The sequence below is a fragment of the Ruditapes philippinarum genome, unplaced genomic scaffold, assembly GCF_026571515.1.
Source record: "Ruditapes philippinarum isolate M1 unplaced genomic scaffold, ASM2657151v2 ctg461_1_1_1_1, whole genome shotgun sequence".
Classification (NCBI taxonomy): Eukaryota; Metazoa; Mollusca; class Bivalvia; order Venerida; family Veneridae; genus Ruditapes; species Ruditapes philippinarum.
The window spans coordinates 157,435-183,809 of NW_026860321.1; the positions used below are offsets into that span (position 1 = coordinate 157,435).

At 32.5% G+C, this 26,375-nt stretch overlaps 1 protein-coding gene across 4 annotated transcripts; it reads left to right on the forward strand.

Annotated features, from left to right (window-relative positions):
• Nucleotides 1–886: 886 nt before the first annotated feature.
• Nucleotides 887–25,779, forward strand: LOC132759643 (intraflagellar transport protein 46 homolog). 4 transcript variants are annotated; one of them, XM_060751450.1, is made up of 14 exons: nt 887–1,036; nt 3,548–3,650; nt 4,173–4,211; nt 13,566–13,663; nt 15,802–15,927; nt 19,463–19,653; nt 20,392–20,466; nt 21,315–21,408; nt 22,047–22,181; nt 22,759–22,871; nt 23,310–23,376; nt 23,750–23,810; nt 24,210–24,313; nt 25,194–25,779. In XM_060751450.1, the coding sequence occupies exons 1-14, from the start codon at nt 938–940 to the stop codon at nt 25,284–25,286; spliced, it is 1,398 nt and encodes a 465-aa protein (XP_060607433.1). In that variant the 5' UTR covers nt 887–937; the 3' UTR covers nt 25,287–25,779. The 4 variants fall into 4 exon arrangements, with proteins under 4 accessions (XP_060607433.1, XP_060607435.1, XP_060607434.1 ...); XM_060751452.1 differs by lacking the exon at nt 15,802–15,927; XM_060751451.1 differs by lacking the exon at nt 4,173–4,211.
• The last annotated feature ends 596 nt before the right edge of the window (nt 25,780–26,375 follow it).

Genomic DNA, 26,375 nt, shown 5'->3' on the forward strand with positions numbered 1-26,375 from the left:
CCCTTGACTTAGTATAGATTGCAGAATTGTTAATGCATAGCTCATAAAGTATTTGGCATGTAGTCCTGAAAATATACAAGAATGTTGGCCAGCATGTGTAGTTATGCATCTTGAGGTTTGCTTGTGCATTTATTCAGTATTGGTAGAGATTGTGTCATTGACTTAGTAAAAGATTTTCACCCTGGTGTCGCCAAAAATAAGTTGTTCTAGAGACAGTAGATTGACAAAACAGCTAGAGGAGTGTGGGGGCACTCGTGTGTCCAACACATTTCTAGCTTCATATAAAATGTAGGGCCTATTGAAACTTACCTTAGTTTGCGTTTCATAAATTTAAGTGTAACTATAAAAAATAATAGTCAAGCACTGACTTGTGCAAAAGGTCCAGCTGATACATGAAAACAAATTACCCGTCTCTCCATATACGTTTCCCTGTGATGATTCATTCAGTGTATGCCATACTTTGATATTTGAATTAAGAAGATTTTTTTCTAAACAGAAAATTAATAATGAGTTCTAGTTCTACATCATACTGCTTTAAAATCGTTTACGATCACTCTAAGCAGGTATACATTGTTTACATTTTTAAGAGACAGCTATGAGATACAAGGGAATCCGGGAACCAGCCCCTAGCTCTTATTGAATAGACCCCTTGGTTCTTTTACATGCCCAGTGTATAGCACTGATACATGCGAGGATTACCTGGATTTCTTACCAGTACACAGGTCTCTAGTTAGGTGGGAAACACTGAAAGTGTCTCTGAAAAATCCCAAGGTTATAACCCAGGATCGAACCCGGGACCTCAGGAGTGATAATCAGTGGTCTAACCAACTGAGCTATATATGAATATATATATATAATAATAACAACAACAACACATAAAGCTATTTAAAATAACATCACTCGCGTCTGCTTTCTTAGTTGGTCAAATGTTTAGAACATGTGCTTCATATACTTTTTTGCAAATATATCGCAATCAAGAGTTCTATTAACATTCCAGGGATTACAAATGGACGATTCCGACGAAGAAAGAACTAAAGTAGTTATTTTTAACCTGTTTTATTTTAAAATTCACTATTTAATTGAACAAAACGTACAATCTAATATATGTTATACATAGTAATGCATGTTCAACAAATTTATACTTCTTCAACTGGTAAAGAAAGAAGTAATTTCGGCCGTTACTAATGTCAACAACTTTTTGACTTCACTCAAATAATTTTATGTTGGTTATGTTCAAGGATTAAGTTATGGATCTACCGATTTATTGTCGCAAAATTGTTAAATATTGCATGAATTTCTTGTTGTATTATTTTATTTGGAGTAAATAGCTGGTGCGTTGAAGGAACATAAAAGCATTAAAGAGTTTTAGAGATTTTGAACCTAATCTGCACATGTTTCAAGCTGTGCAAGTCAACCCGGCCAAAGTAAATTCGGCCCCAGGTCAGTCTGATGTGATTGAATGTCAGTGGTTCTACCAGGTTTTCTATGGAAAAGAGTCAACTCAGCCCTATACCAACTCGGCATGGGTCAACTCGGCCCACTTTACAAAAATATATATAACGTATTAACTTTGCTTTGCATGTTGTTATGGTAAATGAATAAAAAGAAATATCTTATTATTATATAATTATACATTGTACTTCTTCTGAAATAAAGTATATTTAGAAAAAAATGTTATTTATCTGTCTTGCAGATTCGATAAAATTAATATAGATCTAGATTCTAATAAAATGTGTTTGTAAAGTAATATTTAATAAAGTTTCCTTTTAAAAGGAAAGGCTTGCACAGTTGTGCCTTCATCCCAACCCTTTAAAATTGTTCTTTTTTTTTGGGGGGGGGGTTCAATTTATTATCAAAAAGGGTTTATTTAGTTGTTGTTTTTTTATGGAAAACCAAATATTTTTTTGTCAAATCGATTTAGATCTATTCTCTATTGTATAAAACTAATAAAGAAAATGATCAATCGTAAAAAATATTAACGTGATACTGAAGAAAAACAAGTAAATGCACTAAAATACTTCGTTACGTGGTACCGTGGTACCAATATATTAATAAGCATGTATCAACTATGATCTTGGCAAGGTTAATGATATGCATGGGCTATTTTTAGATTACCTCACCAAGAAGTTGAATTGCGTTCAGTAGATCTAAATATAACTCGATCATGCGTGATTACCCTTTGAAGACGGAATAATACTACAGTCACCATTCTCTATTGTATAAAACTAATACAGACAAAAAAGCAATTATAAAAGAAACAAACTTTTGCGTCTTGAAAAACAAATGAAACGGAACAATTTCGTTTATAATTTATTACGGTTTAAACCGGTAAATCAAGAAAAAAAATATAAATCCTATTTATATACACAAACTGGGATTACCGAAGTAACTAAAATAGCTTAGATTTCCGCAGTATGATGGAATCGCCCGAATTGTTACGGTTGCAATCGGAACTACATCGGCTATTATCATTAATCCGAAGACTGACGGAAAAGGCCGAAAAGTTGCGATTGGCACAATTGCATTTGGTTTCCCGTTCAATCATGCACCAACAGATGTAAGTAGGAAACCACCTAACTGGAACAAGTTTTTCAAATGAAATGGCTTGCAGCCGTGGCTGCAAGCCAAAAAAAAAATGAAACAAAAACGTGTTTATTTAATATCATAAGCTTCTAATTAAATCTTCCGTATAAGCGCATTGATTGTTGCCGAAATTCATTTGCACGTGTCATACGTTTCTTTTATCAAATAGAAAGACCTTGTCTGTGCATTATCTAGTTAAAGTATTAAAGAACAGAACAGAAGTTAAATATGTAGAAATACAGTGAGATACGCAATCGTTTATCTTTACTCGCAATTCTACTGATAAGAAAAGCTTGTCTGCTGCTAGTTCGAAACTGTCAATCAGTGTATTATAAATAATTACAATAATTACAATAAATAGTGTTAATACAAACCTAAATATTAATAATTGAAAAGTGGGCCGAGTTGGAATAGGGCCGAGCTGACTCGGGGGCCGAGAACGTTTTAGGGCCGAGCTGACCCGGATTCGTTTTCTATTTGTGCCTGAAAAAATGTACAGTAACAGATGGGGTACCTGAGGTCTTCCTCTGACAGTAAAGAGGGATGTCAATTTTCTGCAGATCTGTGGATTTCAGGGTCACCAGGACCACTTTTGTGAACAATGAAAATCTCTATCTTCTAGTAATAGTTTCTACCGTCTATTGTCTGATTGTAAATTATATTTAGACATTCCGAAAATGTTTAAGTTGCCATATGAATTATGCTGTGTTGGTGTAATGTAAAACCAACCATACAAAAAATATATAAATAAATTTGTAGTATTCTTTTGTATCATAAATCATTCTTTGTTTTTGTTCATTAGTAAACATAAATTGATAGCTAGTTACATGTAAATACTGTTGCAGTTATTGCTAGCTTGTAAAGATATGTACAAATACTTTTAGCTAGTTGTTCAACTTAGAATCTAGCTTGTGGTTTAAAAGTTCAATTTCCCTATCATTTAAACAACTCATTGTCTTTGTAGGCTCAAGTACATCAAAATCAGCCTTACGACGAGTCCCTTGACGTCCCAGACGAGGAAGAGATAGCAAGTGTATACTCACCAACACCTCGCGTTACACAAACAGGTAAGCAGAAAAAAACTTTCATATATTGAATATTTACATTTTCTAACCTAGAGTTAATGCAGGCTTTATCATATGCAAGTTTAGAAAGCCAGCAGATGAAATAAAGATACTAGAGCAATGCATAGACACATTATAATAAAATATTTTCTATGTATGTCAAATTGTCATGAATTCGAGAGACTTACTGTATCTAATATTTATCAATAATCATTTATTCATATTTATAGTTACATAATAATATTCAGGGTTGTCATTTAAAGGCAAATTTAAGTATTTTTCATTTGTATTGAGTGCTTTCTAAGTTAATTTCATTTAAATTTTTTATAACAGATAAACATAATATTCTTGATGTCATGACTTTTGAGGCCTAAGATATTTTATTAATTAATTATTATCCCCTTTTAATGCCATAAATTATCATTTTTTCTCATTCATTTTTTATGCGGTTGTTAAAATTGATCTTAGTAGGAAGTAAAATGTTTGTGGCAATTCTTATGTGTGTAATATTTTGTATATCATCAGGAGCTCGCCTGGGCGTACCAGGTAGAGGGAGGCCTCAAGGTAATATACTCTCACACAGTACTCTACTATTGTTATGCATGCAAAAAATAATTTATATATAGCAATATTTTTGCTTTCAAAATAAATTTTAGATGTAAAGTCATCAATATTTATTATACAGTTGCCCAATTATCAGTAGATACATGTTCAAATTTACAGTGTTTTTTTCTTTCTTCCATTTTTTTTTTCTTGGAACATATACAATTTGCATACAATTTTGATGTTGTTTTTTTTTTAGTCACAATATTACATAAATTGAAGAGAAAGAAAAGCCTAATTAATGTTTGTAGACATATGGAAATTTTTGGACACCATTTTGGGAAAAAAATATTAGCATTTTGCTATTTGGAGTGGGTCTGTTTCCAGATTTTGGTTAAAATTTTCAACTATATAAAAAAAATAGTATGGGATAGTGTGATGTGACTTTGTAAAAGTTTAAGCACAGTCATGCTTTAGTTCAGATGAAGTATAAGATTGATTTGGTTTTGACTTGGCAGTATTCATTTTTAGCCCGACTATTAAATTTGAGCCGCATCACGACAAAACCAACATAATGGGTTAGCGACCAGCATGGAACCAGACCAGCCTGCGCATCCGAGCAGTCTGATCAAGATCCATGCTGTTCGCTTATAAACTCTATAACAAGTAGAGAAACTGATAGCGAACAGCATGGATCCTGATCAGACTGCGCGGATACGCAGGCTGGTCTGGATCCATGCTGGTCGCAAACCCATTATGCTGGTTTTGTCGTGACGTGGCTCATTTATATAATAGGGAAGAGCTGTCCTACTCAACCCGGTCATACACATCTGCATCAAAGTTTTTCAAACCACACCTCTTTTTTCCTATACCCTTTGATGTATAGCTTTGAAACTTTAGATACTTGTTAGTAACCATGATTCCCACTTCCAGGCAAATACATGATTGTACTTAAAATAGTCAATTGTGCTGCCTTAAGGTCAGCTCTTGTAAAAAGAAACCATTAATCCTTCAGACTAGTCCATTGTTAAAGCTTTCATATTTAAAAACATACAAAGAGTTTTACTTTTGTTCGGAAATCATTGCTTTTATTATAGACAAATTAGAAATTGCATGTATAACAAATGAAACTTTGAGGTATTGTTTGGTCTTTGTAGAGCATGTTAAATGTAGTAGTTAGAGTTTAGGGATGATAATAATTAATTGACACTAGAATTGATCTGCAGAATAATAATTGACAAATGAATGTTTCCACTTAATACAACATTTCAATAGTATTTTAATCATGCAGTTTAAAGCCTGCAGTATCAAGATGAGTGTTATGCTAGAAATGTTACATGATTAGTGCTTTTAACAACAATTGCTTTAATACATGTAGTATTGTACTGTTACTGTTAGTTGTACTCACGTTTTGTAAAACACATCCAGACTGTATAGCTGAGACATTGTAGTTTTTTCGTCTTTTCACCAATTCTTTGTAGTTGGGTTACACTGGGTAGAAGAAAAACACGTCTATATAGCAAAATTCTGCTTTCACTGGCTTAAAAATGTAAGGCAGTCACCAGTTAAGGGTTGAGCACAGCAGCAGAAATTCTTCAACTGAAATTTGACTATTTGAGTGATACTGGCACTGATATTATTTGAGTGATATTGGCACTGATATTCACTCAGACTAGACGTTATACTTTTGACTACTAAATTTATGTATTTTGTTACTTGTATCCCTTTAACTAGTAATGAACTGGACTGGTACTTCAGCAAGTCCGTTATAAAAAGTCAGGCAGGTGCACGTTTTGAATGTGTTGCATAATGTGCAACCTGGCAATATTTTTATCAATAAACTATTAGCACACTTAAACAATTTACAAACCTAGAATATCTGCTACAAAGGAAGGGGCTAATTAGAGATGTTTCACTGATATCATCATTTTAAATGTAGGGCATGATTCATTGATCTTATCCTTTTTTGTGGCTGCTAAATCTACGTACCAATATGATAAATGCACGCTGAACACATATTTTGAACAAAATCTGATAAATAATGAATGGTTTTGTCCAGATTGAAATTTGGACAAGTCCATTTAAGATATTTAGTGTGATAAGGTTTAATAACAGTTTGCTAGTGATAATTATTATAAAAATAATCGGTAGGTTTAGTGTTTAAAGTAGATTCATAAACTTGAAGAATGTAATGACTACATTTATTTTATTCTTTGAACTGCTCAAGAATAAAGCTTATTTCAACCCATTGAAATTCACTGCTAAATTAGTGTAATGAACTTACCTTTCTTTAAATTTGGAACAGTGTATTAAACTATTATTAGTTTCAGGGGTTTCAGTACAAAAATATAAGTCAGTAAAGTTATCAGTATAGAGTCTGGTCTAATTAACTGCCAGGCTAAGTGTCTGCGGCCTGTATCAGGCTTAACACTGATGGCATAGATTGTAAGCTTTTTGGGGGAACCTGAGCCCTTGGAAATGACTTGAGGAAAAATGTATGGCATTTTATTTGGAAATTTTAAAAAAATATATGGCATTTTATTTGGAAATTTTAAAAAGCACCTTATTATATAGGCTCAAGTCGCTTAGACATAGCTTTTAAGTGTTAAACATGTATATTTTAATTTTACCTGTTACTTCTTTTAAGAAACAAGTCAAAACAGTTCAGTATTTCTCAGAAATTGAAACAGTTTGAATTTTTTTGGCAATTTGTTGGGAGTTTGTTTTTTTTATTTTGGATTGGGAGGGCAGGGGAGTACCCTTGCAGAAATTACTGGTATTTTACCAGGATTTTACTAGGATTTTACTGGGAAATCCCAGGAATATTTACAAGGATAATTCCTAGGAAATGCAAGGAAATCTGAGGAATTTCCAGTTACTGGCTGGCGGTAATTGGAACGACTGAAAACTACTGGTAATAACTAGAAAAAAAAAGTGAAACCAGGAATGCCTTAGATCGACTTGTACTGGAAAATCCTAATTACTGAGAATGACCTGCCCACGGTATTTGGAACATTTTTCTAGTCAATCCCAGGCATTTCAAGGCATTTCAAAGACCTATGATAATACCAGTAACTCCTGGTATTTTTATAATCTTAGGAATGGCTGAGAATGACCTGCCCACGGTATTTGGAACATTTTTTCTAGTAATACCTTGGCATTTCAAAGAACTTGGATATTCCAGACGTTCCTGGTATTTCCATGATCTAAGGAATGGCTGGAATAGCCTCGGATTGCATTGTACTGGAAATTCCTAGCAACTGGGTATGACTGGACCACAGCTGAATTACTGTTACTAGGGCCACCAAAGGATCATTACAATTAAAATCAAATAATCAGTTTTGTAGAAGATATCATTACAAGAAATTGCTGACAATACAAGATGCCATTGGACACAGGGCAATCACATTACTTCACATAAGCACATTGTACTGATGTGAACTAAAAATGTGCACTTTTAAATCCAGTTAAATGACAAGCAGTTCAACATCAGTCATAAGCAAACAATTAAATTTAATAAAAAGCATGATTGCATATGAAACATTAAAGTATTTTCCTTACAGTTTAATTGTTTTTGTATTGTTTAGACACACTTCTTTAGATATATCATTGTAGTTACTGGAATGCAATGAGCTTTGGCAATAACACTTGACTTAAGATTCCTTTTTTTAAAACAGTGTAACATGCGACATCTCTTTGAATTTAGCACTAAAAGTTAAAACATTATAATACTTGACTAGGGCACTCCTAGATTTTAATTTGCTTTCATCATTTTCTTAACTGATTGAATGAGGGACATCACTTAAACAGTCTAAGAAACGTCACTTAAACAGTACAAAACATGACGCAAGAAACCTCCAGTATTACATGCAACTCCTACATTTTCTATTGCTGTCTTCTGAAATGAGTAAATCCTTGCTGTAAGATCCAATTTTTGCCAGTTTAATAGTTTTCTTGTCATCAAATCTTTCATACTGAGAATCTCAGTAATCCACTTAATTGATGATCTCTGGTAATCAAATGAAATGTTGATCTTTGGTAATCCAACGACTTCTTTGCATTTTCACAGATGTACATATATATATATATATACAACAGATAAGAAGCTCTAAAAATAGATAATAGTCAGATTCAGACCCACAATCCTTTGCAGGCTTGGGTGATAATTGGGTTTTCTCGATAGTCTCCAATTTTCGCACTCTTGTTAAACTTGGATGATATCCATGAATTATTGTTTACATACCCCGACATAGATTTTCATCAGAGAAATATTTGTATAGAAAAGTGTGTATAGTACCTTTTACAATAAATAGCTATTGCTTCTTATTTAAGCAAAAAAATGTTTCATCTTCCTCCGGGAATTCAATATGATGGTGTTTTGGCTATTTTTACCCAGGATGCATCATTGAATCTCTGAAAATCCCGCAACATATGATAACTTATAAGAACACAATTCTGCCAATACTGAATTTAACTGTGTGACATCACAGTTTCTTCTCCATGTATTTTTAGCTTCATGGCATTTTGTACAACTTGCCCTCTTTCAATTAACTGAAGAATTTATGACAATTCCTATATCAAAAGTTTTTGACCCGTTTTATACATTTAAGCTCTCACTCTCCTCAGCTTTGAACATCATCCACAAGTTAGTTGAACTCCTCCCTTTGTGGCCTTGTGGTACCAATTCTTATCTGAAATCAAACAAATACATTTCTCTACATATGGAAATATACCAAGATATTTGAATACGAAATAAATACAAATCACTTGGCAGAACGTGAAGTGGATCAAGCAAGTAAAATCATTGCAAACTTGACAAAATGGTTACTGTGTCTTAAATATTTACAAAACTCTCACATATTTTTTCAGGTAAGTGGGTTTGTATGTTATTTGATTTTTTTTTTAAATGGCCATTCATGAAGGAAGTGTTTATGACACACTCTGTTCTGGGCCTCAGATTTGTAGCTTTTGGTTATACAAAGCTATTAAAGCTATGAACTGGTCATGTACATATTTTGAAATTTGATAAGTGAAAGTCCAGGGTGGTTTTTATGCTCATTTATTCACAAATGTAAGTTTTGAAGTTCACCAAAAAAGGCAAACTAATGAAAATATACTGTGTATTTTTTTATTATTATTTATTATCATTGTTATTCCTGTAATTTAGTGTTGTTGATCATTATTTCTGTAAAGTTGGTTGATTCTAACTCAAGCACTCCAGGAACAAATAACACAACATAATGAAACGGTTTTTACGAAGTCAAGGGAAATAACTCTACAAATAGGGGATAAATCCACAAGGGGAACCCAAGGTGCACAACTACATATGCTGACCGATCTCTTAAGGTTTAATGACTCTATGTCAAATCCTTTTTGATTTACATGCTGAAGTTGAAAATTGCAAAAAATTTCTAAGTCAAGGTCAATAACTCTAAAAAATAAAATAAATCCACAAGAAAATATCAAGTGCACAACTTCACATGCTGATCAACATTCCTGCAAAGTTTCATGACTCTATGTCAAACCCATTTTGAGTTACATGCGACACAAGTTGAAAATTGCAAAATTTTACTAAGTCAAGGGCAATAACTCTAAAAATACTATATAAATCCAGACAAAAATACCCAGGTGCACAACTACACATGCTGATCAACATTCCTGTAAAGTTTCATGACTAGGTCAAATACTTTTTGAGTTACCGACACAAAAGAGAACGGACGGACAAGGGTAAATCTAAATGCCCGCCACTAAAATGGGGCCACAAAAATATCTTGTTCAAGCATGTTCAACCACTTCACGTCCTGCCCCCTAATACAATAATAGATTACAGTCATCGAATTTAGCACTGGCCGGGTGGCCCATGACCAGTGTAAATTTTAAGAGAATTTAGTTAAATATATAGTAGAATAAATTCAAAACTGGAATTCGGACGAGTTTATTCAAAAATCTTAAATTCAATGACTGAGATTAAGGCAATGTATTCAGGTTAGTGCTTAAAGTATGACACCGTTTCAGTCTGTTTTATGCTATTTTTGTTCTTTGCAAATCATCATGTGGGATTTATTTTAATGGACCAGTATTCAGATTCTCTAGTATAGGCTTAGGCAGTGTCAAAGAGAAACCATTTTAGCTAGGCTGTCACCAGTGGACCACTGACCGATAAATTTTGGTGGCCTAGACAACTTTTTAGTGGTCCAATAATTCCTATACATGCACAGAAATCTAGAGATTAAATCACACATTAACACACACATACAAAACAAAAACAAACAGAAAACATGATTTCTGTTTCAAATAAATTTTTGGAGGTATCTTATTGTGATTTAAAAATACAGTCAGTAATGTGTTATTTTAAAATACAGACATGATGTAGGCTTATTGAACATCATCTTTTCTTGTTGATCTTGTTTATCATATTCTAATATATAACTACATAAATTAATGGTGATATAAAAATATTGTTTCTTTATGAAAAACTTTTTTTTCTACTACAAGTGCAAAATTGCTAAGGTAGTGAACTGTCTGCATACTAAAGCAAATAATTTCCTGCAGGGAAGCACAACCATCTTCAACGATGCTTTGTTTTTTATTCATTATTATATCTTTCCTGTTCAACAAAGAAATAAATAAAAACAGGTCGCGAAAATATGTGACAAATGTCCGTTTACGCATTTTTTCCAGTAAGGTTTAAGTAGATCTATCTTTAACTGTAACTAGGAATAAGCTGGAAATACATTATTTCTATTGATACAGTCGGCAAATTTTTACAAAATAATGCTTTTAGAAGTGAAGAAAGGTCATTAAAATAATCTCTAGACTCATCATTTTTTCTAGGGGTCATAAACATGCCGGCTCTGTTTGGGAAAAAATCAGTGCATTTATGATAATAGTAGGATCTAATATACTCACAGTGAATTTCACCGATTGCAGCTTTGAAGGTCTTCTTCTGATAATTTGCTTGAGCAATTTCACCTTCCTCGTTGTATGTCTTTATTGGGGAGACGATATCAGTTCACTGTTTGATATGAGACGAAGTGTCTGCCGTCTTTGAATTTTGCGCGCACAATAAACCTGTGTTCTACGTAATAAACCTGTGTACTACGTCAGTAACATGTGCTTGATTCGCATAATTTCGTGTAGTTCCGTTGTTTTTGCCGTCAATACAATGACTGAATAATTTCAATTTATATCGTTGAATTTTATTTCACAAATCTATTATTTTAAGCACAACAAGCGCTTGAATTTCATACAAAGCTACAGTAGTTTCCAAAACAATTGTGTTGCTACGTCATCAGTATACGTATCTTATACGTCATGAAAATATGCTCTTCTCGGTTAGCGTAAATATACGGATATTGCTCGAGTATAATCGTAAAGGTTCGCTGGTTAAGTGAAGACTAAGTTATCATCGTTAATTTCCGTCAGCATAAATATGACCTGCCGGCTGCCACATATAGGCCTACTTTAATTCAGGAAGTCCTCTCGATTGACGCGGGGATTCAGGTTTTGACTCGTGAAAATTTGGAAATGCACATATTTGACACGTGAAAGAATCTGCACAAGAGTCAATTTGCCACATGGGATTTTCAACTATGCAATAATAATCACCTTAAATCCACCCCTAATTAGATCTACGTATGTTCAAATCACACTCAATAAAAATGTCACCGTGTATAAAGTGGTTTATACACACAGCCTGTGCACTGAAGCATGACATCAGTGGATGCAATTTGACAGCGCTAAAAATAGCTCTACACAACTGATAAAAATTACATACTTCAGATGTCAATTATTGATTGTTTTTTAAAGGTTTATAATACGTCTTTGATTTACTTGGAGTGCCTGTACATTTGTTATTTCTTTTTGGATTTTATATTCCTATTATCTATTAATTAAATGACCAAAGATAAAATTGTCATAAATGCAGGTTGACCATTAAGGTCAATTGATTATTAAATTTCAATTAAATAATAATAATAATAGTAGATCTAATCCTAGAAAAATATTATTAAATAGAACTAGATCAGTATGTTGTTTTATTTAAAAAAAGAAAGAAAACATTTTTATTTTCAATTTTATTGTCTTCCTTCTTTATTTACTTGTTTACTTTCAACAAAGAGAATTCCTAGTCTTTAGGAATTTATGTAAGATTCAAGGAATTTAGCACAGATGTTAAGGATTTTGTTCTACAAAATAAATTCTAAGTAATTCCTAAAGACTAGGAATTTTGCAAAATCTTAAGTCTTAGAAATCTCAGAAAATAAATTACAATTCCTAGTTTAACTTAGAAATTGATGAGTTGTTTAAGAATTATTAGAAATGCCTAGTTCTCAGTAACTGGTATTTCCTAGGCCATACTAGAATAGCCAAGACTGGTTTTAACATTCTGGAATTTTCTAGGATAATAACTGGGAAATACTGGGACTTTTTAAATACCAGTATATATTTCTGCAAGGGTAGTGTGTCATATAATCCTCAGGTGATATGGTCAAAATGCCTTATGTTATTTTCTCAAACTGACACTTTAAATCAAAACGTAGGTTTGTAACAGTTGTTAGAATGGGTCCTAAGATTCTTGTCTTGTGTATTTTTAGATAAATGTTTGTTTTTTTCATCTAATTAAATGATTTATTTTTCTGTTAAATTAATTAGTTATTTAGTGTTCCTTAAACTGTGTATTTATTGTGAACAGCTTAATTTAATTATTATTATTATATAGATTGTACAAATGATTTTATTTCCTTTTTTTGTGCACTTGTGAATTTATGCTTATAATGTTTTCTTAGTATCAAGTGTTGTAAAAGTGGATTGTTCTATTTTGTAACCTTAGATGTTCCGTGGTTGTTGATCTATCAGCAATAAATGCATGTTTCTTCTAGTATTTAAATTTATTTTAATATTTCAACTTCTTTAGATGGTAATATTTTAATGTCTATTTGAAGAATGTTGACATTGAAAATTTGGGCGTTAAAAGTGCAATACCTGACCTCATATACTAGCTATAATTATTTGCAGAGTAAACAAAAGAATATCAAAAACTTCAGCATTTGCTGGTGAAATATTGTATTGTCATGTTAGAAATAAAAAATTAAAATACCCTTGGAAGCATTTATCTGAATTAAATCATGTCATGTACATATCTGTCCAGACACATGGTACTGTAGTGTAGACAATTTGGGTAATTTTGAAACCCTCCTTAATGAGCCTCAGATATATGTGTCAATATAATCATAAATAAACAAACTAGCAGTACTGTGTCAAATTTTCAGGTCTCTAGGTTTGAAATTATGAAATCTGCATGAAAAAATGTTCAAAAAGTGTTTGGTTGACAGGCCCCTACCAGTAGAGTTAGATTTTACTATTTTATTTTCACAGGTCCTGGGCGTAGTCGGGGATCGACTCCACCAGACCCAAGGATGTCAGACCAGTCGGATGATGATTTCGGTGACAAGATAAATCCACCGGATCAAGAGGTAAGCCCAGTGATGTCAAATCTCGCTGTCAGATTGTTTTATGTTTATTAACTTGTGCCAGAGGTAATTCAATTCATGAAAGTGACACTATGCTCATCAAGGGTATAATTATAGTGAGTGAAGGAGTGAAAGTCAAAATAAGTTTACATTTTGCCATCAGTTTTATAATTTACTTCACATGACCCATAAATAACCCAAGTGGCCCGAGTAAATTACTGGAAACATGATCATTGAAATTTACCTATAATGTTCAATTGATAAAAAAGGCCTTTTTATATTTTAGGCTGATTTATATTGTATCTGAAACATTTTCCAATATCACCATTAAAACAGTCACTCTTTTGAAATATATATTCAGCTCCTGACAACCGCCTCCGTGGTCGAGGGGTTAGAGTCGATGACTTCTAATCCAGTTACCTCTCTGGCATGGGTTCGATCCCCGGGAGATGCTTTGGTAGTTTAGCGCGGAGGAAAGTATTCAAGTACTGGTGTAACTCTCCAGGAACGATGGTTAGGAAACTACCCGCCTATATGACTGAAATACTGTTGAAAAAGGCGTAAAATGAAACAAACAAACAAACAATCAGCTCCTGACTTGGCAATGAAAAAGTGTTAATTTAAGAACATTTGTAATGCCATAGAAACAATTTGTTTCCTACTTAAGATGATTTTATAATGTTTAATTGATAGTTTCAGAGAATGTCAGATGCAATAATTATTACCTTAAATAAGTACCATTGAATGTAAAATTACTTGTTTTTAAAGTAGCAAACTGTAAATCAATTAGTATTTTGACTTCCATACAAAAAACTAAATCAGTATATTTATTAACGGTACCTGAATTGCGCAAAAAGCAAGAGAAGGTTCAGGTAATGGGTAAATTTTTGAAAACTAAAAGGAATCCAAAACTAAAAATATTTTTAGAGAAATAAAACATACAATTTCCTTAGAATGTCTACATCCATTTCTACTTAATAGAAATACTATAATCTGGCACAAGAGAATATTCATGTAACACAATTTGAATCAGTTTTATTATATTTTGTTGTTTTCCGGCTGATAAAGTCATTACTAGTGTAAAGTTTCATTCACATTATCATAATTATATTTTCCCTATCACCGCTATCCACTGTTTCACAACCAGTTTTTAAATTATTTGTTTCATTTTGTATTTTTAAATTTCTGTTTTTACTTCGTATTGTTTATTCATATTTTATTGATTTGAATTTATATATATTATAATAATATATATATATTTTATGAATATGTATGTTGTTGCCCCTGCATGATATTTATTTTGGCTGTTTACCACGCATGTGTGTAGTTTATTTGGCTTGTAAAAATACCCATTTTATTTTGTTCTGTGTTGTACAGCTGCTTTCATAACTGCAGTTTTTCAGGGAAGATACTTTCCTTAATGCCTGTTTTTCAAAGGTGGTTATGCTATGATATTACTAATTAATGTTTTTGCCTTCATTATGTGAAATAGATAGCATTTTTTAATTGCTATATACATATCATAACCCCCCCCCCCCCCCCCCCCCCCCCCCTCCCCCACCCCCCCCCCCCCCCCCCCCCCCCCCCCCCCCCCCAAAAAAAAAAAAAAGAATGAAAAAGAATGCATGGAATAACCAGTATACACCTACTTATTGATTCAGTTTAACACATTTTAGTTTCCAGGAGATCACTTAAATTTGAAAAAAAAGTCAAATAATAAGCCTTTTGAAATGACCATGAACTTTTCAATATTTTTGTCTCAACCTTGATAAATATTTATACAGATCTTTCAAAACCATACAAAATTACAACATAATGCAGATTCAAGAAAAGTCCAAAGAAAAAAAGAGGTGTCATGATCTTTTAAAAAATTATTGTTAATTTTGGAAATTTGTGAAAAAACTACAAGTGCTATAACTGGGTCAAGGTCATTGGATATTTTTCAAAATTATCAAAGCTAACATATTAAGGATATTAGACATGTATATGAAAAGAACATCATTCATTGAAAAAAAAAAAATTATGGGGAAAACACTAAAGTCTTGTCCTGTCCAAAAAAACTTTGTCCTGTGTCAAGGTCAGTCAAGGTCATTGGAATTTTTTAGATAAGCTGTGTGTTAAGGTCATTGTTTTATCTGCAGTATGTGAATCAAATGCGCATGCAACATGAACAAAATTTTAACAATCCCCCAGACGACGACGACGATGATGATGATGAAGATGATGACGAAGACGACGATGAGGACGATGATGAAAATATCGGCAGGGTACAAACTGTTGTTACTAAAAATAACTCACCCTGCTTAATTTGTGTACTTTCCACTCTTTATGTATTACATAATTATCGACTTTCCAAGAAGAAGCTAGTTTTTTTCTGGATGTCTGAGTTTGCAGAGGGGATGGTATGACGGGCGTGATATTTGATGTGAATTATTAACTGTAACATTTCAGTTTGTCTCGCTAAGAAATCTTACTAATAACAAGGAGTAATTTGCAATGTTAAGAAATCGTATAAGAAAAATGTATGTTTAATGACAAAGTTGTAATTATAACAAGAGCAAAATAATAGACATTGGATGGTTATGTGTGTTGAAAAATTGTTGAACTTCTAATATAGTGTTGGTCAATGTCATACTTACTTTAACAGTATGATTGTGTCATAGTGTTATTTTTTAAACTTTATATATTAAGATTTGCAATGACAGGTTGCATTGGAGACAATAAGATTTGTAATCAAGGGATCTTTAGTTTGATCTTGGGCAAAGTGAAATTTTTCATTGACAATTGATCTTGGGCATTGAGTCTAATGATCATTAAACTCTGTCTCTCTTGACTGATTTAGAAATCATCTGGGATTTGTTGTTAAATTTGTAATGACCGAGTAGGTAATCTTGTTATGTAAACCTGAACCACCAAGATGTGACCTTAGAAAAATAAATCACATAAAAACCATACAAACAAACAGGTCATACAGGCCAGTGGTTCAAACTTTGAACTAATTATCTCTGAATATTAGTTATTATATTTTCATATGTAAGGAGCACTTTTTACTTGTGCTAAAAAACCTCTTTTGCTTATACCTACTCTCAATATATTATATCTGTTTTTGGCAAGCAGTTATAGCCAAGTTTTAAAGCTTTTAGTTTAGTCCTTATCTTCACTATATATATACATTTGATCTTATTTGAGTAACTATACAATCAGAGAAAGATTATCCATTTTATACGCTTTATTCTTGAAATGCATAATTCCTTCAAGGATTTTGATGTTATACTGGTATATGTAGATTAGTAACTTAAGAAACTGTCCCCTGGCTGAGCTCAATAGGGAGAGTGCTCATCGGATGTGTAATCCAGAGGTCGAGGGTTCGATACTCAGGGTCAAGGATTCCTTTTTATGGTCATTTGTCTCTCACTGCTGATTACAAAATCATGCCGTCTAAGTTAAGTTGGTCAGTTACAGAGAAATTAGTACCCGTTAATTTATGTTTATTTATCCAGGAAAGTTGGTAATAGGTGGACTGGCTGCCAAGATATGATCAAAAATGTGTTGATATCAATGAAGAACCAGGCAAACAATGCTTAATTTATTAGTAACAGTGAAATATAAACTTGCTTTGTACACAAAGGGATCCAACTCTTCATGAAAGTCATTTGCTAGAATAAATGAAGAATAAGATTCTAATTCTGTGCTAGGTTGTCCTTGTAAAACATGTTTATATCAAATTTTTTTATCTAAAAAAAAAGCTATTCAACATAGTCCGTCATCTTGTAATTGCTAAGATCACTTTACAATTAATTCATTATCAGCTGACTCTGTAGTTTATACATGTATATTAGTAATTGTTATATTAACTAAAGTAATTTATCTGATTTAAAGCAAGAAGTTCGAGAAGCACTTTTGTGGGGTCAATTATTTCAACATTTAATGAATTAGTTCTGAAAAAAATTTCTATAGCTGAGGCCTTAACAAGTTTGGTGATTTAATTTATGAAAAAGTGCTTGCACATGCCAGACATTTCCTACCTTCTGAGGCTAGAGGCTTAAAATAAACTATGCTGAAATTTGAAATAAAATCTACTCAGCCCAGAAATAAATCATACTCAATTTAAATCAGACAGCAAACAGGTTCCCTTTTGGCTGAGAGGTTGTCTTTAATGATTGAACCATAAGAATTCAGTCACTGCTTGATGGTAAGAGGGGATTAAATGGATTCAAATAGATGGAGTCTGTGCATCTCTTATAGCTCCAGCAGGTTTTGACCCATGGTGTTGCTTTGAAGTTTGTAACACCTTTAGGTTAGCCAAACACATTTGTCCTGGTTTGGTGTGCCATTTGACGTATGTACTGTGTTGTTGAGCCATAAAACCAAACAAACAAAAAGATTCAAGTCAGAAATGAGGCATGCTGACGAGCAGAAATTTCAGAATGTATTTCACTGCAACTTTCACTCCATGATTTATACAATATTGCAATTGAACAAAAATACTTGGAACTTTGTGGGGGAGGTGGTTTTTAAAAGTCTACAGGAATTATTATATTTCATTGAAATGTTAAAAATAGATTCTAGAACCTTTAGTATATATTATATAGGGTAGATAGATATTTGTTGTGATTTCAGGTGTAGGAACACAAGAACACACATGGTCACTTTGAACACGTTGATTTTTACCTTTCACAACTTTTAACATGTTTATATGTAACCTTTTTAATCACTTGCAGAGTATGTACATAACAATAAATATTATGTAACCTTTCTGAGAATATTCACATTGTTTACTGTAAAGTCATTCATTGATTAATCATGGGCTTTAAAGGGACTCCACTGAGGATTCTTTTTTTGGACATGATGGACAGGAAATAATTTTTTTGAGATTAATATTCCTTTTGATGTAGGTATAGACCAGTAACATGTGTGCCAAATTTCAAATCATTCACTCAGTCTGTTTTTCTAGAATAATTATTCTAATTGTGAAAAATGACCCAAAATGGAAGTGTATCAAGCTTTAGCTCAAATCAGACAAAGAAACACACAATTTTTTCTTATATTTTTTTTTTAGTATATTTTTTAATTACCTTTTGCATATCTTTCTGTTTTAAATACCCCAGCTGATCTATGTAAGAAATTAAAAATAATGCTTTTAGGTTTTTGCAAATTCTCAGTGGAGTTTCCTTTAAGTTAATGACTTGTTTAAAAAGCTGACAATTTTGTTCAGACATCATTTTAAGTTGTATTATTTTGTTTTCATTAACTGTTGACATGTTTGTCATCTTGTAAAATCATTTTTGTGGCATGGTTTCATGATGTGAAATTGTCACCTTAGTGCAATAACTGGTTAACTCCTGTTAAATTTAGAAGGACTTCACCCATTAATGCACTAAGGTGATGAAATAAGCTGCTCAGATGTGTGCCCAGTGAAAATGATATGATTTCACAGTAAACTTTGATATAAGAATAATTTAGTTGATAATTTACATTAAAGTGACTGTAGCTAGTTGTCATTTAAATTCTTTAACAGTATTAATGATTATCAGTTATTTGAGCTTTTCTTCATCAATGCTTTTATTTTATTTTCTTTAAGCATATGCTATTATTTCACTACAATTTTCTTAGTAAATATTTTTATTATTGATAGAATTAATCCTATTCATTGGGTTATTTTGCATTGCATTGAGAACAGCTGATATTATATAGGTACAAGTCTTATTGTTATTGTAAGTTAAGATAGAATTTTTCTTGTTGCACTGCAGCGGGATTACTTTTTCTCATAAATTCAGATTGGTTATACATGTATTTTGACAGATGCAACCCCAACAGATGCAGATGGGAAGACCGATGGACTCCAAGATGGCAGCTGGGGATGGACAGAGAATTGGCGAACAACAGGGGCAGTTTAATTCTGAAGATGACGATGATGACGAGTCTGGTTCTGATGATGATGACGACGATGATGATGACGACGATGATGATGAAGATCATGTAGCTTTGGAAGGGTTAGAAGTTTATGTTTATTTATCTTTATTTTTAAGTCATATCTAATAATAAACTTTGTTTCGTTTTCATTTATTTAATTATGGCTGGGACAGTTAAAAATTTAAATATTTGTCAAGAAAGTAGTTGAATTAGAACATATTTGGTAGCATATCTGACTTGCTAGGTAGGAGAGCATTACATCTTTAGATTTCATATTTTTAAGTTTTTAGTCTTTGGTGTGACAAATTTTCCCCCGCCCCTTTTCAATATACTCTTAAACAATTATTTAAAATTCTTTCCAGTTTCTGTCAGTCAGGCATTAAGCCCTTAAAATGCTGACAGTAATAGCAGCATGTCCATTCCATCAGTTTAGATAAAAGAGTATTTTCATGAGTAAACACCTTGAATGCACAGTAAATGTATATTATATTTCAGGGCATAGGATCTTACAACTATAATAAAGTTCTGTATATAATATACTCCAGGGCATATGATACAACAACTATTCTTGACTGTATATTATATTTCAGGGCATATGATCTGACAACTATTCATGATGGTATATTATATTTCAGGGCATTTGATACAACAACTATTCATGTCTGTATATTATATTTCAGGGCATAATGATCTGACAACTATTCATGATGGTATATTATATTTCAGGGCATTTGATACAACTATTCATAACTGAATACATATATATTTCAGGGCATATGATATGACAACTGTTCATAACAGTATATTACATATTTCAGGGCATATGATCCAGCAGACTATGAGAATCTTCCGGTATCCCCTGAAATCAAGGAATTGTTCCAGTACATCACAAGGTATCGTTCAAACTTTAAAACCTTTTTATGTTAAAATGTTCATGTATGATTGTATCCTGCTGCCGAATTCAAATTCTTTCATTTAAAATGTAAATAGAAGTTATCAGAGGTGTCAGTGGCCAAGTAGTTAAGGAAGTTGACTTCAAACCACATGTCCCTCAACATTGTGGGTTCAAATCCTGCCAGCGACTGGATTCTTTCATGTGATGAAGCTGTCCAGTCAGCTTAACATAGGTCATGGGTTCTACTCAATTGCCTCTTTGTGCCGGAAATTTTGGGTTGAAGGATACTTCAGGTATTCTACCAGTGTTGATGTGACTTAATCACAAACAAAATTAAATTTGAATGTATGAGATACTGGTAAAGAAGTTTAGGGACTTAATTAAATTCCTAGGTATGAATAATGCAATAAAGATAACAATAAGTATGTTGGAAGGAAAACAGTTTTATAAATAAATTGTAACTCTATTGCTAGAATAAACTTCATCTATTTATCAATTGCTGAGAATGGTATTTTCTTATTCTTGTTGTTTCAATGTAATTGGTATGAACAATACATTGTATGTTAATGAGGAACTTTGGATTGTTCCATGTGCGGAAACCATTTATCTTTCTTATGGGACCGTGATTCCTTCAGGTGTCACCTCCTGTCAGAAATTATACATATTAGAGGGGCATCTCAAGTCTCCCTCTATTAGTAAAGTTGCAAAGTTTACCTTTACAGTGCTAGTTTAACTGAAAATACAGTCCTAGAATAATCCTATTTAAGCTCTAGGGGCACCTAAGTTTTGTTTGAAGTGTGTTCAATATTTTCATTCAAAGTCCTTGTTTAATTGCTTACATTATAGGTATACTCCACAGTCAATTGAACTGGAACACAAATTGAAACCTTTCATCCCAGACTTTATACCAGCAGTGGGTGATATTGATGCCTTTATAAAGGTAAGTTTTCTATTGAGAACATAACAAATATAAGGCAGACTTATAATACTATTACAGAGCCAGGCCAGCATTATTTAGATATTGAAAAATGTTTCGTGAAAGTATATTACATATTATAATTCTCACTGAAAGAGATATAGAAGTTAAAGGGACTTCACTGAGGTTTTTTTTATTTTTTGACATGACAGATAAATAATCCATAAGATGAAGATCTAGACCAATAGCTTTTGTGTAAAGATCATTCAGATCATTCAACCACTTTCATTTTTCCATTATGATTATTTAAATAGTGAAAAAGGATCTCAAATGAGGCTAAGAATACAACACAAATATGATTTTCAATTTATTTTCGATTGTATTTCTTAATAACCTTTTGCATATCTTTCTGTTTAAAGTGCGCCAGCTGATCTATGTAAGAAATTCAAGTTTTATGTTTTAAGGCCTTTGGACCTCTGTGGAGTTCCTTTAAGAACTGAAATATGTATTGTTAATGTTCATATTTCTCTCTACAGATATTGAAATCTTTCTTTACTTGAGTCTATATTGTTAAAGATAATAATTATATGGGATCTACAGCTCTGATGTATTTTGTATTAGTATTGTACTTGATGTAAACTAATTTAATCCTTTATTTTTAGATAAACCGACCAGATCAGAAGCCAAGCACACTGGGTTTGACCGTATTGGATGAGCCGTGTGCCAAGCAGTCTGATCCAGTTGTCCTTGACCTACAGCTTAGAGCGATCTCAAAACAAACAACAGACAAAAAATTGGTATGTTGTTGATTATGATACTGCATGTTTGTAACATTGATTCTGATTGGATAAATTCAATGTTCATGCTATTTATATTCATAGCCATAACAGATTTATTGCTTAATTTTAGCTAGACTATTTGATAAATAGTGAGAGCTATTGTACTCACCCTAGAGTCAGCGTCGCTGTCACTCTTTGGTAAAATTGTTTGTGCAATTTGCTATCTCCAATACTACTGAAGGGATTTAGTTGAAACTTCACTCACTTGTTCTCTTTGATTATCTGAGTTTTCTTTTTACAGAGTTATGCCCTTTTCTTACTGTAAAGCACTGAGAATATTTGAATACCCTGTCTTACAGACAGCTCTTGTTAATCAAATCATGCAATTGTGCAGTGTATTAATGATAATAAATTTGTGAGAAAAATACTTTTGACATCTTTTATTCATTTATTTTAAAATAAGTACCTTAAGGGTTGTTTTAACTGCTCAGTAAGCATGTTTTAAGTTATATCCAGTTCATTTTATCATTTTAAAAATATATTTCTACAAATATGGTGCACATTAATAACATACATTTATATTGTATCAATTTAGATTGTGAAAAGTTTATCAGAGGCGGAGAAAAATCCCAAACAGATTGACAGCTGGATAGAGAGTATCCGAGAACTACACAGAGTTAAACCTCCACCAAATGTCCACTATCTCAAGTAAGTGCCCTTTTTGAAAGTGATTACTGAGGCTGTAAGTTACATAGTCCTAACTATTGCTTGATACTTACTCACATTTGCACTTGGCCGTCCATATATAGTCCTTTATGGCGTGTAACTTTCTCGGGTCTCCGCTGCCAAGTGTTTTAGGTTGCTCACTTCAAATTGCTATAGATTTGAATCAAGCTAGATACTTTGGATTCTTTTATGATGAGAAGTCAATCAGCTAGTTTATTGAAGGTTGGTGGTTCTACTGATCTTCAAGCCAGTCTATACATCCATGACGTTTAACTAGGCTCTCTACTGTTTTAAGCTCAATCTTTGTATTTTGTTATTGGAATCTGTAAGAATTTAAATAGACTGTTCAATATCTAAAGTAAGGCAAATCCATAACATAAATTTAGCAAGGATTAATAATGTTGGTTATTATTATTACAGAAATATGCCTGACATTGATACACTTATGCAGGAATGGCCTCCAGAGTTTGAAGAAATGTTGAAAGAGGTAATAAACTGGAATCAATCTAATGAAGTTTTTGAAGAGTCGGCTTTCCTTTCATCATTGATAATAGATATGTAAATAAATCTCACCAGGAGAGAATGTAGTCAAGTGGTTAAGTGTGGCTGAGAGGTTAAGATTGTTGATTTCAAACCACTTTGCCTTCACCACTGTGGGTTTGAATCCCTACAGATTCTTTCATGTGAGGAAGTCTGTGGTTCTAATGAGGTGCCCCTTTGTGCTTGAAATAATCTTCATCCATGAAACCTTTTTTGATTACTACAACTCCGGGAGAGATTGTTAATGTAATTTACATACATGTATACATATACAGGGCAGTTATGAGAATGATGATTAAAATAATATGTGTATGTTTCAGGTTGGTTTACCTACTGCAGAACTGGACTGTGATCTTGGAGAATATGTTGAGCTTATTTGTGGTATGTTTGTCCAGCTGATTAAACATTTCACTGCCAGAAATGTTATTGTATCATGTATGATTTTATAGTGTATTTATCTAAAACATTTCTAAGAGACACATAATTTACTTAAATAGATTGATTTTTACAATCAAAGCTGAGAGAAATGTTCAGTGAGAATTGGATACAATATTATGTCTGAAAGGTCTTTCTCCACCAGTAAAGCTGGAAAGTCGCCATATGACATAAACTGTATTGGTGTGACATTCAACCAAAAAAACAACATTATGAAACATTTACTAAGTTCTGGACCATACCGACTGTGTTTAAATACTAATTTATATTGTGTATATATATAATATGACTATATATATATGTATATGAATGTTTTATAACAGATATTTTGTGTTTTTATTGTAGCTATATTAGACATTCCAATATACAAGAATACAAACCACCATAATGAGAAGGTTCAAGCTTTACATGTATTGTTTACACTGTATTCTGAGTTCAAAAATTCACAGGTAAATATCCAAACATAAAATACAACATTTGATATTCAATTTGACATTCTTCCTTATGGACAGACAAAAATGTTTACATGCTAGTATATGTGTAAATGATGTGTAATGATGTAAATTCTACCATTTTTGTACCATTAATGAAGCTTTGTAGGTGACTGTTTAGAATAAAATTAAGAAACTTTGAACAAGACAGGGGATTAATTCAGTACAAGCATGATTTAGTAAACAGCTGTAGCAGTTAATGCCCATGTTTTGACAGCGAAGTGATCTGTTGTCTAAGTTATAATCATTGTTAGAATTGAAATAAAAGATATGTTCTTACTTAAGATTTAGTCATTGGGTCATGCTCTTTCTAAAGATTTAGTCATGGGGTCTCCTAGTCAGAGTAGTTAAGGCTGCTGACATCAAATAGTTTGCCCCCTTTCACTGTGAGTTGGAATCCCTAGAGGGACTTTGGATTCTCTCATGTGAGGAAACTATCCAGCTTATGGAACGTTGATGGTTCTACTCAGGTGCCTGCTCTTGGCCTCTTGCCTGAAATAATGCACGGAAGGGCACTTGAGGTCTTCCGCTACCAATAAAGCTGGAGCATCGCCATATGACCTATACTGTGTCGGTGTGATGTAAAACCAAATAAACAAACAAACATTACCTTGAGGTTCGGCACCAGCAAAACAGGAATGTCACCTTGTGACCTTCATAGTGTCAGTGTGACCTTAAACCTAACCAAAACAAGAATTAATCTTGCACTTTGTTAAAACTAAGATGATAAATCAGTAAAAAATATTTATATAAAGACTATGAGCTAATTGAATATTTTCCTTAATGAAATGATATTTATAAAGAATATTTCATGATGGAATGTTTTTATATATTTCAGCATTTTAAAGCTCTGGCAGAAGATAATAAACTGGACAATGCTTTAAAAACAGACTACCACGAGGACCAGGGGCCGGATAGATTTGTTCTCTGATGACATTATATATATTGTGAATCTCTGTGTTTGTTGGACAGTATGAATGAACCCAAAAAAATAATGTTTTTTTGTCACGTGACTGCGGAAAAAAAAAACCACTGGCAAACAATTTGGAAATAAAGAGAGCTTGCATAAATTTGCTTGTAAACAAAATAAACATGTACTTGTACTATCCAAGTTGAGAAAATTCTTCTTTAAAATTGTAAAAGGACGTTTATTTTTTAATTGAGAAATGGTTAATGATGTATTTAATATATTGTTTATGATGTATCGGTATATGTAAATATTAAATATTTATTGCAAAACTTACTACATATCAGGCGTTTTTCTTTTAAGTAAATGTTTTCCTGTATTTTTAATTAAGGATATAACAAACTTTGATTTTGTTTCAAAAAATTGTTACTACAAAACTCAACATTGTGAAAATCAGCTTATTGCAAAATATGTATCTTGGCATTGAAAAATGAAAATAAAATTTGATTTATATAAACGTTCTTGTAGTCTTTGTTTGTACTTTTTTTACTGACAATGTGGCTACATAATTAAGTTACTATTTCACATTTGTTTAAGTCTGTGGCATACTTTTTTCTATACCTTTTAAGTTAAGATAACCACTATTCAGAACCGGGCGTTTTGTTGAATAGATAGTTACAATTCATGTATACTATTTTGAAGACATACTATACATTGTCTTGCTTGGATTTACGGCGGACTAACACAATTTACGTAATACGGCGTCGAAACAGGAAAATTGATTTTGGCTAACCTGGGGGTTGCTATTCACTTAGTAGAAAAAGATTTGCTCCCAAAGCTGTCCCAACTATCCAAAACTGGTGTTTAAGCTGAATTATTAAAATAAATTGCTATTAACTTAAAAGCAAATATTTATTTGCAAAGCTATCCTTTCCCGCAGATTAATTACATGTAAAAAAAAAGGACTTAACGCCTAATCTACATATTGCATGCAATGTTTATTACCATTTGTAAGCTAGTTAGTAAGTACCAGCAACAAATTGTCACGGCGACACTGTCTGCTAGAGAAATTACGATAAAACAATACTTCAAACGGATGTTTTAGGATTAGAG

Coding starts and splice junctions, on each gene's coding strand:
- LOC132759643 (XM_060751450.1), top strand. CDS start 938: ATGTGCTTCATATACTTTTTTGCAAATATATCGCAATCAAGAGTTCTA. Junction 3,651..4,172: donor ACCTCGCGTTACACAAACAG/GTAAGCAGAAAA, acceptor GTATATCATCAG/GAGCTCGCCTGGGCGTACCA. Junction 22,872..23,309: donor CCAAATGTCCACTATCTCAA/GTAAGTGCCCTT, acceptor TTATTATTACAG/AAATATGCCTGACATTGATA.